Below are 13112 nucleotides of genomic sequence, written 5' to 3'. Positions count from 1 at the left end.
GATGCCCCTTAAAGGTCAACTCTACCCCAGAAAATGTTGATTTGAATCAATGAGAAAAATCATAGAAGCAGAAAGCTGAAAATTTTATCAAAGTTGGATGTAAAATAAAAAAAGTTATGACATTTTTAAGTTTTGCTTATTTTTTCAAAAAACAGTTATGCACAACTCAGAGACATGAGAGAGTAGATGATGTCCCTCGCTATTTCTTTTGTTTTTTTAATGTCCGCATTATACAATATTTCAATTTTTACAGATTTTACAATAAAGATGAACTTGACTGAACCACAAAATCTTAAAACAATGGTAATCCCACTTGTTCAGGGAGGACTTAAACTTGTTCACAATGAGGGGAAATAAGAATATGTCATATTTCAAGTAATAAAATACAAAAGAAATAGTGAGTGGGTGATGTCATTAGTCCCCTCATTTGCATACCGACTAGGATGTGAATATAACTGTCTTGTAAAAATAAGCGAAACTTTAAAATGTCATAGTAACTTTCCTACTTTATATCCGATTTTTATGAAATTTTCAGTGTTAAGCATACCCGGTATTTAATTTCTCTTTTTTGTATTCAAATCAGCTTTTGGTTGGGTGGACTTGTTAATGATTTTAAATTTGATCTAGAAGTTGTATCCACCCTTCCTTTAAACTTGTTTTCTTATCTTGTTGTTGTTTTTTTATTATCTCCAACACCTTCCATCAATGTATTTTATGATTTCACCTAATTACATGTATATTCAATTATGTTCACCAAACCCTTTTTATCATCAAACATATTTTCTCACTACTGGTTTGGGGGATTCATGTATTCCTATATGTATTCCAGATAAGTTCGCTTGTTTGTTATTGATATGCTTTTTATTTTTGTACTTAAATATATATGAACTCTCGAACTTTGATTCCTATGATCAGAGAAGCAGACATTCGTTGAAGCAGTTATGAATAGAGATTTGGTTTTGAAAATATGAAAATAGCAGAAAATATGGTGAAAGTTTTAATTTTTCATCCAATGAGATGTATAGATCTGAAGTGGTCTATTTTTTTTTTCAAACTTAATAGCTGTGATTGTGAATACAGAATATTCAGTTTCACTTTCTGAAACATTTCATATTTAAATTTTGTTTTTTGTGTACATAATTGATTTTCATGAATTTATTCAGACTCACATTCTATATTTCAAGCTTTATTATGGCAATTTGTTTTTTGTTGAATTCCAATGGTCCTCAGTATATGGAACTTTTATGGAAAGTTAGAGATGTAACTTGAGAGATTGTTAGGTGTTGAATGCCTTGATCTTTTCCACTTATTACAATTTTTATTGCAATTTCACTGACTTGTACTTAGTTTTTTAAAGGAAAATCATTAAGAAAGAGGAAGTAACCCATGAATCCACACCTGATTACGAACATATGTTTCCATCCTGTTTTGTTTCAACCATATTTCCCTTTCATTTTATTATTTTATTAATCTAAAGTTCTGTTTCAAAGCTTAAATTATAATGTGAAAAAATGAAATGTTTGAAAAACTATAGATGTCATAAAACAAAATGTGTGAAAGGTGCAATAAAAATGATCACATTTTATGATTCTAATTTGCTTACTGATAATCGATAATTATATTTTTTTCACTACAAAAACTGTACTTGGCATTACCCATAACTTTTTTCGTCATCTTTCTAAATTTCCTTTGCAGTGATCTGAGTATTTTTTTTTAAATGTTCAATTTCATTATTTCCACATGCTACCTCATTCCCTTTTTAATTTACCATGTTTTTGTTTTCTGATTCAATCCCTCCCCCACCCCATTTCGATGTGCTGCATCGCTTACTCATTTTCTTTCCTTCTCTCTTTCTTTCTCTCTTTCTCTCTTTCTTTCTTACTTTCTTTTTTTCTTTTTTACTTTCTTTCTTCCTCTCTTTCTTTCTCTCTTTCTTTCTCTCTTTCTTTCTTTCTCTCTTTCTTTCTTTCTTACTTTCTTTTTCTTTCTCTCTTTCTTCTCTCTTTCTCTCTTTCTTTTTTTCTTTCTTTCTTTCTTTCTTTCTTGCTCTCTCTCTCTCTGTCTCTCTCATTCTTTCTCCCTTTCTTTTTAATTTTCTTTCTTTGTTTCCTTCCCTATCTCTTCCACCTTGCTCTTTTTTATTTTCATATCCTCTTTTTTTCTCATATCTCTTTCCTTGTTTTCTATTTGTCAACTTTGTTTTTTTTTCCTGCCATTTCCTTCTCTTTTTGTTTTTCACTTTTCCTCTTCACCTTCTTCCTCCTCCCATCCCCCTCTCCCTCATCCCCGTTCCCTCCCCTTATGTCTTCCTCAACCCTTCCTTCTCCCCTCCCATCTTCCTCTGCCCCTCCTCTCCTCCTCCTCATCTTCCTTCTCCTTCCCCCACTGCAGGGCACAGAAGAACTGAAGCAAGCTTTGAAGAGCCCTGGCGTTGTGCCAGAGCTATGTTCTGTCCTTACGACGTCTCAAAACCCACAGGTATAATTTAGCCCTTTGCTAACCTTCTCCTTTCCTTCCGCCATTCTTCCTGTCTTTCCCACAAACTTCATAGACATGAGATGTTCACATACATGAAGATTTAAGGGAAAACATTAATCTTGTATGCTACAATCGGTTAAAGGTATCACTGATCAGAGCCCAAAAAAGGGGGGAAAGTTGATAAAACTAGCATTTCTGCAATGCCAGTCTTGAAAATCTTGCTTTCCTTTACTAAAAAGGAAAGTTTTGTGTTTTGTTTACTTATAGTAACATTTTCTCGTTTGAATTTGAAGCAACCTTAACTATCCTGTTTTCTCTGTTAATATGAGAGGGAATAATATACTTAAAAGGTAATTATCTTTTTTTTTGCATTATTTCATATTTCTTCAAATTCCATGTCCCTGATTTTACCATAAATTCTTCCAAGCTTTATAAAAAATGCTATGTGACTATGGGGACTCATCTGTATCAATAAAAGACTCAGAATTTATTTGATTGGTAAAATTTATACCCTTTTCAATACATTGATTTCCAAACATTTACCAAATGATTCGCCCACCCCCCCAAAAAAATACTCCTAATATAGGCGGGGGGTACATTAAATGCCAAAATGCAACAACTAAGAAATTTTCCTTAATTATAAACTATTTTTATTCTGATTTCTGGCATTTTTTTACCTCCTCAGCATTAAAATTGTCACATGAATTCCACCCACCAACCAGCAAAGACCACCCTGTTCAATGTATTTATCAGGTTGGAAATGTAAGCAGCAATATGGTTGTGTCTGGTCCCCACCAGGCCCTCCTCCCGGCCCCCCTCCTCCTGAGGACTAACATGTACATATACCAGTGTTATATTTTGAATAGTAATTTTGAAAATATTTACAGTAGCCCTATTTAGAGAGACACAAAGTTCGAGAATTCTTATTCTCCGATTGGACATTTACCCTGATCTATCCCGATCAGGAAAGTACATGTACCAGGTATTTTTGCCAGTATGAAAGATAATTGTAATTTTTCTCAAAGAAGATACTATTAGTGTTACAACAACTTTCACAGGAATTTGGTTGCTGGTATTCCCATAGTTTGGAAGCAAATTACATAATTTTCTCATCCTAATGAGCAGTTGGGTGCATGGGCTGTAGAAAGCTAGCAGTTTGGAATCAGACCAAATCAGTAATACCTCGGTCACATTTGCTCTATGGCGGCCGTACGGCGAGTCGAAAACAGCCGTTTTATACATTTTTATTCAAACCACCTGTATGAAGCTTGTACAAAAAATTTTAAAACGGCTGTTTTCGACGAGGTCAAACTATGCTGAAAATAATTTGAGACTTGAACAAGTTCTCCTAAATTTATGGGTATTCTATTGTGGTGAGTGTGCTATCGAGTCAGTCTAGATATGCTTAGTATCTCTTGCTTTTCACTTGTATACATATCCCTGATTCTGCCTTTAAGCCGTCTGAGCTTGGCAAGGCAGGTTGCGAAACCTTTATTTTTGATGACTTCATAAACTTTTCTCCTGTTACCACATGGATCGGATTAACCAGTGTTTTCCCCCTCCCTCACGTTGACCCAGTTGCCATTTTCTCTCTTGGGGCCCAGCGCTCAGATTATTTGTCTTGAACTAATTGTCAGGGTTTTCATCATAAAGTGGCATGCTTACATGATTTCTTTGGTCATAATCTGTTCAGTTGAATTAGTATGATTTGTGATATACAGTGCGTCCCATAAAAAAAAATGAAACCACGAATTATAGATGATTTATCATAACTTAATAACAAATATAATAGACAACTGACCTATCAATATAAAGCTTAGAATCTCTTCTTTCATATGGTATAACTTAGATTATTTACGTGTGAACAAGCAAAAATAATTTGAAGACAGGATTCCAAATAAGTCACTCGTCGGGAGGGGGGGTATCTGAATTTAAAAAAAAAAATCATATTTTTGTGAAAAGCTTTGTTCTTTAATTTCATAGATTGTGAAAGGGAAGATTGCGAGGTTTTTTGGTGGTTAGTGTTTTGCATAATTTGTTATTTTACAAATCTGAATTGAATTTGAATTAAAATTCTAAAAAAAATGCTACTCATGAACAATAACTATTCATGAACAATTAGCATTATTTAAAGTTCTGATGATTGGCAAAATTTCTGTTTGTCACTTGTACATGTATGAATAGAATATTTTGTGTTTTTATTTTTCCATCATTATCTTCAAGTCAATATAATACAGTTAAGGTCAAGTTTTATTTTGTATTTACAGTACCTAGAAATTAATTCACAATCATTTTATATGATAATTATGGGCTTTTATGTATTTTGTAATTACTGTACAGGTCTAGAAATTAATTCACAATCATTTTATATGATAAAATAGACATTTATGTAGAATAAAGTTATGGACATCTCTACTGTATATTACCGATAACACTTTCACACAATTTACATGACAACAGCTCTCTGCTGCCAGAAAGAAAAGAGGAAATTTGGTTAAGTAAAGTCACAATGATATCCTTTGAGTGTCTTCATTTGAGTCATAACCGTAATGGAAATGTTTTCTGACAACCACTCAAAGTGACATTAATCACCCGTTACAAAAGCACCAGAAGCCAAGTGCAAAGAATTAGCCTGTTAATGGGGTGCATGTGGGTCTGTTACTCATCAGACATACATTGTTTTCTCCCTCCCCCATCCTAGTTAGTTGCAGACTCAGACCATGATAATATCGTTTGTTGAAAATAAGTGTCTGACAATCATGCCATGCTAAGCCAGTAGCCTAAATTAAAGGGGTACTCCATGCTGAAAACAATATGATTTGAACAGATGAAGTAAAATAAGGCAAATAAATGACCAAAAATTTCATCAAAATTCGACAGGGATTAAAATACTTCTCTGCATGCCTTCATGAATATGCAATGAGCAAACTGATGATGTCATATCTCAACTTGTTCTTGTATATTATTAGTAGACCTAAAGCTTCAACCTCTGTACATTGGTTGTTCCGCTGAACTATGTTGGCTCCACTCACCAGTACAGTAAAATGTCAGACATTGTTTAATAAATCCCCAGAAATGATAGTTATTCCTGTCTAGTATATTAGAAGAAGTGATGTTATTGAAGAGTGGAAAAAATGGATTGACTACTAATTTAATGTGTAAGATAATCTTTGGCATCGGTGTAACTTATTTTGTTTCAAGGGAGGCATATCATACACACAAAATATGAAATAATTATGATTTTATGTAAAAAACAGAAGAAAAGGGGGACACTAGTGTGTGTGTGTCGTAAGAGAATGATACATACTATAGAAATGATCCCTAGAAGTATGATCTGACATCTCTCAGCCCACTTATTATTACAGCTTGCATATCTGTTTAAAAAAAAGATATTGCTAAAGTCTGAATTCAATAACTTCATTACAGATATTCTGATGAATTTTTCAGCGTTTTGCTTCAGTGAATTTTACCAGTAGGCCTACTCTATTTATTTAGATACAATTATTTCAACCTGGAGTATATTTATGATAGGCATGCATTGCAATATGAGGAGGGGCCTTCCCTTTTCTGATCTCTCACTAGCATCTTTTTTATTTACATTTAATTCAAATTCAATTAATTTTTTTAGAAATGAATTATGCAATTACTTTACTGTAACCATCAAAACATACAGCTACATTAGTTGGTTCATTATCTATCCTAATTATACTCAATCTCTTCTATTCCTGATAAGCCAGCAGCCTAATTGGGGAGGGGGCTTCCCTTATCCGGACTCTCACTAGCAAATGCAACACAGCATTGCACATCTGTTCAAATTTTCAATTTTTAAACATGCTATAAATATGAATGACTGTAGTGCAGTTAACTCACATCATTGTCATGTAAGTAAAACAGGACAAACTTTACAAATGAACCCCATTGTGCCTTGCAGGTTAAAGCTAAAAAATCCCTATAAAAAGAGGAGTGGAGGTCACTCTCCACAGTGGCGAATCCCGGTAGGGGCTCATCCGGCCCATGCCCCCCCCCCCCCCCCTTTGAGAGGAACATAGAATATTTTTTATTGGAATATGTCCTGCATACAAAAGTGAGGCCTTTTTTTTTTTTTGCTTGTCAAATTTTTCCTTGGACATAATGACCTCCATTTTGTAGTGAAAACCCTTTTCTCTCTTTTTTTTTGCTCGTCAAATTTTCCTGTATAAAAGTGCCCCCCCCCCTTTGAAATATCCTGGATCTGCACCTGACTCTCCACATGATTTAAATGATCACGAGGAGGTATGAAAGTACAAGACTAATCAGTCCTGTTCCTGCTTTCTATTGTCTTTCCCATGGGGGGATCCAGGTTCGACAATTTGCAGCTGTGCTTCTGAGACGGCTGGTCCGAAGATGGAAAAAATTCTCTCCAGATTTCCACATTAGGTAGGATATCCTGATAGAGGAGTAAAATGCGTTTCGGGGCCCTTTAACATGAAGCTTTGTGATTGATCGTGGCACTGCCTGCTACGATCGATTGCATTGATTATTGTGTAAGATCAATCATACGAACCAGCCCAGTGATCGATCTTTAAGCTTCATGTCACAGGACCCAGAGATGTGTCTACTTTATAGTTTGTTGTCATCCTGATACTAATTCTCAACATCTTTTGTTTTGTTTTTCTTTCTTTGATCAATGACATCCATTATTATGTTGCAGCAGGATAGTAAGAATTTCCTTGATAATTTGGAGTGAAGTGCAGAAGGTTACTAATCCTTGTGTAGCCTGTTTTTCTGAAACAATCCAACGCCAATGTTTTTTTTTTTCATTTTCTTCAAATCGTTATCCCAAACATTTTCTATAAATTCAGACTGATTATAAAATTATTCAAGTATTTAATCCCTCATTTTAACTGTTTATAGGAAACATTTCCGTCTAAAATTCCACACATCTATTACTGAGATGAAATTGGAAATTATTTAACGCCCCAGGATTTTTTATCTGGTGACGCTTTATGTCAGGTATTGAAATAGTATTAAAAGAAAAATTTATATGTTAAAAGTTCAATTATGAATGAAACAATGGCTTAACACTGTGATGATTGAGTATTTTAAGAAATGTCTCAATGCAATATTTTTTTAAGTGTGAAAATGTTTTTCACAATATCTTTAGTCTAATCTATCCTAATGATGATATATAAAGTGTATCTTTCATATCAAAATTCTATTGAATTTACTGACAATTCAATTTGCATCATTTACATTGCAGCCTGAAGCAAATTTCATTGCAAGTTTTGCAGCATGAAAATGAGTGAGTATTAAACTTGAAATAAAATTGTATTCTATTAAAATTATATTAAAATGTAATATTTTGCTGAGTGATGTGGACTGTATCTATTATATATGAATAATTAAATGATGATAGAGGAATCTTTTTTAAATTAAACTTAAAATTAATGTCATAATGGCAAAAAGAAGATTTTTAACCCTTTGATTAAAGCATTTCTGAATGCCTTACTTAGTACCGAGAATATCTTTCGCATTTTTGTCTTGAAATAAAGTCACATGATTGAATTTTGTCTTAAAGTAATTTTTCACCTTAAGAGCAGAAGGGTTAAAATTTAATGAATGTTTTGAAAATATTTAATCAAATCAAATGAACTTTGTATGAGATGACTGTTAATGTCACAAATGATTTGATTTGATTTGATTAAATAAAAAAAGTGTAATGCAGGCAAGACTATGAGAGGCATTCCACTTGTTAGAAGAATGTGCCTCAATGAATTCCTGGAAACCAGACTTCGGAATCATTAAATGTGGTGCAGATGAGACTCTTAACAGTGCATGCCTTGAACTAATCCATCAGGCTGTCATACAATGAGTCTAGCCAAGATTTGGGTGGGATTGATATTAAAGTACATGTGTTTTGGCAGTATACTTCCTCATCATTCAAAAGGCTAGGTTAATCACTGTAGGATTGACAATTTCGAAGTGTTAAGATTAAGACGTATTGAAATGAAGTTGGAGGATGTGAAATGTTGGGGAGCAGTGTGTGTAGCCTTATCAGAAAAGTTTTTTTTTTTTGAGAACCTGAAAGTTTGCTAGACATAGCAGTATTAAATCAAATAACTTATTCTAACGACTGGATTTTTTAATTGGTTTTAATAAATAGAGGGGGGTTGAAAATTTAATTAAAATAGGATGTAAAATAAAAAAGGTGTGATATTTGAAATTTTGAATATTTTATAAAGGTTTTGTGGGGTGAACTTTTGCTTATTTGTTTATTAATTTCACTGATTTTACAATAGGCTCTTCATTGAACAGTCTACAATATGGCAATGCTACTTGTTCATGGACAGAACAAACTTTGTTTCTCAAAAGAAATAAAATGGTCAGATTTCCTGATTGAAGAAAAATAGTGAATGCATGATGTTCCCACTTTTGCATACCAACCAGGATATGCTTTTAATTTATATAGTCTTATTTTACATTTATTTTTTTATACAATTTTCAGTGTATTGCTTGTTTAATTTATTCTATTAACTCAAATCAACTTCTTAAGGGCCGTCTGCATCAGCCAGAGTTTTCAAATTAGCACGCTATTTGCAAAATAGCGCACTATTTTACAAAATATCCTGCTAATTTGCAGTTGCAGATTATTTATTCATGGCGTCACACCATAATGCAGCAATGCCTTGCTCGAGCTCTAATCACTCTTGTGATGGTGGAGACGGGGTTTCTTGAATCTCGAGATTAATCACGAAGTGGGCTGATTGGGCTAAAATCTCGAGATTGAGCAAACTCGTGCTGATGCAGCACTGCCTTTATTGGGGTAGGCTTTGCTTTAAAGGACAAGTTCACCCCTGACAAAAAGTTGATTTGAATAAAAAAAGAAAAATCCAACAAGCAAAACACTGAAAACTTCATCAAAATCGGATGTAAAATAAGAAAGTTATGACATTTTAAAGTTTTGCTTAATTTCACAAAACAGTTATACGCACATCCTGGTTGGTATGCAAATGAGGAGACTGATGACGTCATCCACTCACTTTTTCTTTTGTATTCTATAACATGAAATATGAAATATTCAAATTTTCTCCTCATTGTCAAGTGAAAAAATGCTTGATTCCTCCATGAACAGTTGGAACTAGCATTGCTTAAAGCTATATGATTCAGTCGAATTGGTCCCTATTGTCAAATCTGTAAAAAATGAAATATTGTATAATTCAAACAATAAAAAACAAAAGAAATAGTGAGTGATGGACATCATTGACCATCTCATTTGCATGTCACTGAGTTGTGCATATCACTGTTTTGTGAAAAATAAATGAAACTTTAAAATGTCATAACTTTCTTATTTTAAATCTGATTTTGATGAAATTTTCAGTGTTATGCTAGTTTGATTTTTCTGTATTTATTCAAATCAAATTTTTTCTGGGGTGGACTTGACCTTTAAAGTAGCTTGCTATGTGGAATATTTACTTTACTTGGGTTATGTTTTGTTGCTTGTAGGAGAGTCGTTCGTAATAGCGTGGCACAGCTGGCTGCGGCCATCGCACGCTATGAGCTTGCTGATCAGAAATGGCCAGAGATTCTACAATACATTCAGGAAGGTGCCACCAATCCTAACCCACAACAGAGGGAGGTACGTATGAAACCTTATCCCTTCTATGAATATTCATGAGTATATGGGCAATTCCATAAAATATGTGCGTCTGCCCCCCTATATGTGGGACCTTTATGGAATTTTCTGTCTCTGATTCCTTGTTCTTTTGACAGCCTGTAATGTTCTCAAGAGACCATGACTTGGTCAGTTTATGAAATAAAGTACCGTAAGTAACGGTGTATTAACCGCACCCGTGTATTAACCGCACCCCCCATTTTCGGATGGAAAAAAAAAAAAAAAAAAATCATTAAAAAAAAAATTTAATCAAACTTACTTTCTATCTCTAATATGCGTATTTAAGAAAGAGTCAAGAACCAAAAAATATCGAAGAATTACTGGTAAAAAATGATGGGAAATCAGCGCTTCGTCACTTATCTGCAAGTTGCCGATATTATTGGCCACTTCCACTCTCCGAGTCACCTCACACACACACACATATGGTACCGGTGTTCATTGCAAGTACCGATACCAGCATCAACATGGGGGCTCACCCATACGAGAAGATCGTTCATATCATAATTATTTCCTGCATCACAGCCCCACTTTTGCTTTCAGAATTCTGTCTAGCATTCAATGTCTTGACATGAATTTTAGACAAGGGAATACGGGAAGGTTCAAGATACGAGAAATTTGCGATTTTGTTCAGGTGTTTTTCTTGTCTGCTTTGAACCACTACCGGTAGTTCTCAGTACGTGTGTGGCGGTATCTTACAGACAGCAAAATAGGGGAAAAAAATGCTAGTACCGGTATACCGTATTTTCAATGGGAGCTCTGGGCGGGAATAAAGTGAATAATAATTAAAAATAAAAAGTCGGAAGGAGTGAAGATGGGGATTGAAGATTGATTTTGAGATGATGGATGATAGAGAGAAATGAAGGAAAGGCAAATGAAAGAAATTAATTGTCAAATAATACCAATAATTTGTCAAACAAAATAACTTCCACGGAAAGGTAAAGCGCCAGCTTACGTTGACGTTGCGATAAACATTACACATGCATGTCTTATTCGGCTAGCTGCACCGCGCTGTGCAATCGATTGGCGTCTGAACTTTGCCGCGATGACTAAAAAATGACAACAAAGACAGAGTCACACCATTAAAAAAAGTCAGTTTCATGAAGGTAGGTGCGTTTGTTACCGTGATATAACTTTGAGGGACATTTACGGCAGATACCGGTAGTCATAGTTGCTTCCCTTTTATACCCGCGGCTCATACCCCTCTAAACGGGATTGCCCCAAGCGGCTACGCTCGGCCACCCGACGCGAGTTGAAAACTGGTAGTGGTATCGGGCTGAGATTGGCTTGGCTCAGACCTGTCACCGTGTATAAACCGCACCCCCGACTTTTGATTCTGTCCCGCCGAGAAAAAGGTGCGGTTAATACACCGTTACTTACGGTAAGACTTGAGAAAAATAGGGGTCGGACGTACAAAAGGCTGATCATTTTATGGAATTGCCCATATATGATTGTTCATTCGGTGCTCACGTGATGAAATATATTTTTCACTTTATTTTCCAGGGCAAACGTATTCAGAGCTCAATGAAATTTTGAGCATGCGCAGTTCTCCCCCGGCAAAAATATCAAAAACTATTTGGAGCTCTTGCTCAATCGAGAAGAGAGTGTTGTCTCTAGTGGGAAACCCTTGCAATGTAGCGACACTGGCACTGATCAGATGACTGAACGAATTTGGTCCAAAATAGGGATGCAAACCAATAGGAAAAAATAACAGGGATATGTCAATCAAATTTAAAGAAGGGGTGGTATTCTGAAAATTGTCTTTTCTTAAAACTTTTCCTGTAATTCAGCAAGATAACAGCTTGCTAAAATTCTCTTAAATCAGTATTCTGAAAATTGTCTTATCTTTGTAAGGACGTCCCCTATTTTATCTCTGACACGCCTAATATTTTATCATCAACCAATCATTAAACTTTTTATTTGTTTCGGTCAACCAATAGAAGCGTCCCATCTAAAAAATAATTAAGCCTATTGTTGACATGCGGCATGATTTCCTTTGCGCCACAGACGTTTATGCTTGTACGCTACTGTGCTAAAATACATGTGACTTTTCTCAGAGTCATATTTTCTCTGAAAAGATTCATCATCTCGAATGCCAATTTTCAATTGATGGAAAGTCTACCAATCCGTCGTTATAACGTCTTTGAAATGTCTCCTTTTGTAAAACATGATGTTTATGCGGGATGCAGCTAGAAATTATTATTGTTGACTTAGAAATATCGCACTCAACATAAGTCACAATAGCCCCCTACCTCTTGTAATTTTTCTTGTATTATGCAAGGAAGTTAACAGAATGCAAAGATAAGAGAATTTTCAGAATACCTTCTATCTCGATATGTTATCTTGCGCACAGAGATATATGCGCCGTTTTTAACTTTACGCATCATTGTAACTCTGACGTCATAAGCGGAATAGTGAAAGTTAAAGAAAAGATACAAGAGTTTTCAGAATACAGATTTTATTGTAACACTAAATATACAAGAATATTTCTCTTAGGACAATTTTCAGAATACGACCCCACGTGTTTCCTTCAAAAGTATTAGTGGGAAGCATTCACTCGATTGTACTGGCAACAAAACAATTTCTTCCTCAGGGCTTCAAGGGGAAGTTCACCCTGACAAAAAAGTTTATTGTTAAAATAATAGAAAATGATTTCAAATATTACCAAAGGTTTGAGAAAAATCCATCAAAGATTACAAAAGTTATTAGAATGTTAATTATTTGATATGTGACGTCATATGCGAGCAGTTTTCCTATATATTGTATGGTAAGAAAATCCATGAAATGTCATTTTCTCAGAAAATTGAAAATGGTTTTTACTGTACCTTCAGTTATCAATAGACAAATCATTTCATACCCGTTCCTAAAAAGAAAAGAATTAAGTCATCATGAACCATAAAAAAAATTGAAATTTATGCATTTTATATTACATAACATATGGGGCAGCTGCTCGTTTATGACGTTAAAATCAAAAACTTAAAATTCT

General features: G+C 34.5%; 1 protein-coding gene and 1 pseudogene across 1 annotated transcript in view; one reads left to right on the top strand and one right to left on the bottom strand.

Moving 5' to 3' along the window:
• The window catches only part of LOC129254284 (importin-4-like), a 47386-nt gene that overhangs the window by 10401 nt on the left and 23873 nt on the right, over positions 1-13112 (top strand). The window contains exons 3-6 of the mRNA XM_064115687.1: positions 2392-2478; positions 6818-6894; positions 7718-7759; positions 9961-10093. Coding sequence (XP_063971757.1) covers positions 2392-2478; positions 6818-6894; positions 7718-7759; positions 9961-10093 — 339 coding nt within the window. The remainder of the gene's footprint in view (positions 1-2391; positions 2479-6817; positions 6895-7717; positions 7760-9960; positions 10094-13112) is intronic.
• On the bottom strand, positions 5777-5813 carry LOC129255176 (small nucleolar RNA U3; annotated as a pseudogene).

The sequence above is a fragment of the Lytechinus pictus genome, chromosome 2 (genome assembly GCF_037042905.1).
Source record: "Lytechinus pictus isolate F3 Inbred chromosome 2, Lp3.0, whole genome shotgun sequence".
NCBI lineage: Eukaryota > Metazoa > Echinodermata > Echinoidea > Temnopleuroida > Toxopneustidae > Lytechinus > Lytechinus pictus.
The sequence above is the reverse complement of the archived record's forward strand: the minus strand, read 5'-3'. Positions and strand labels throughout refer to the sequence as shown.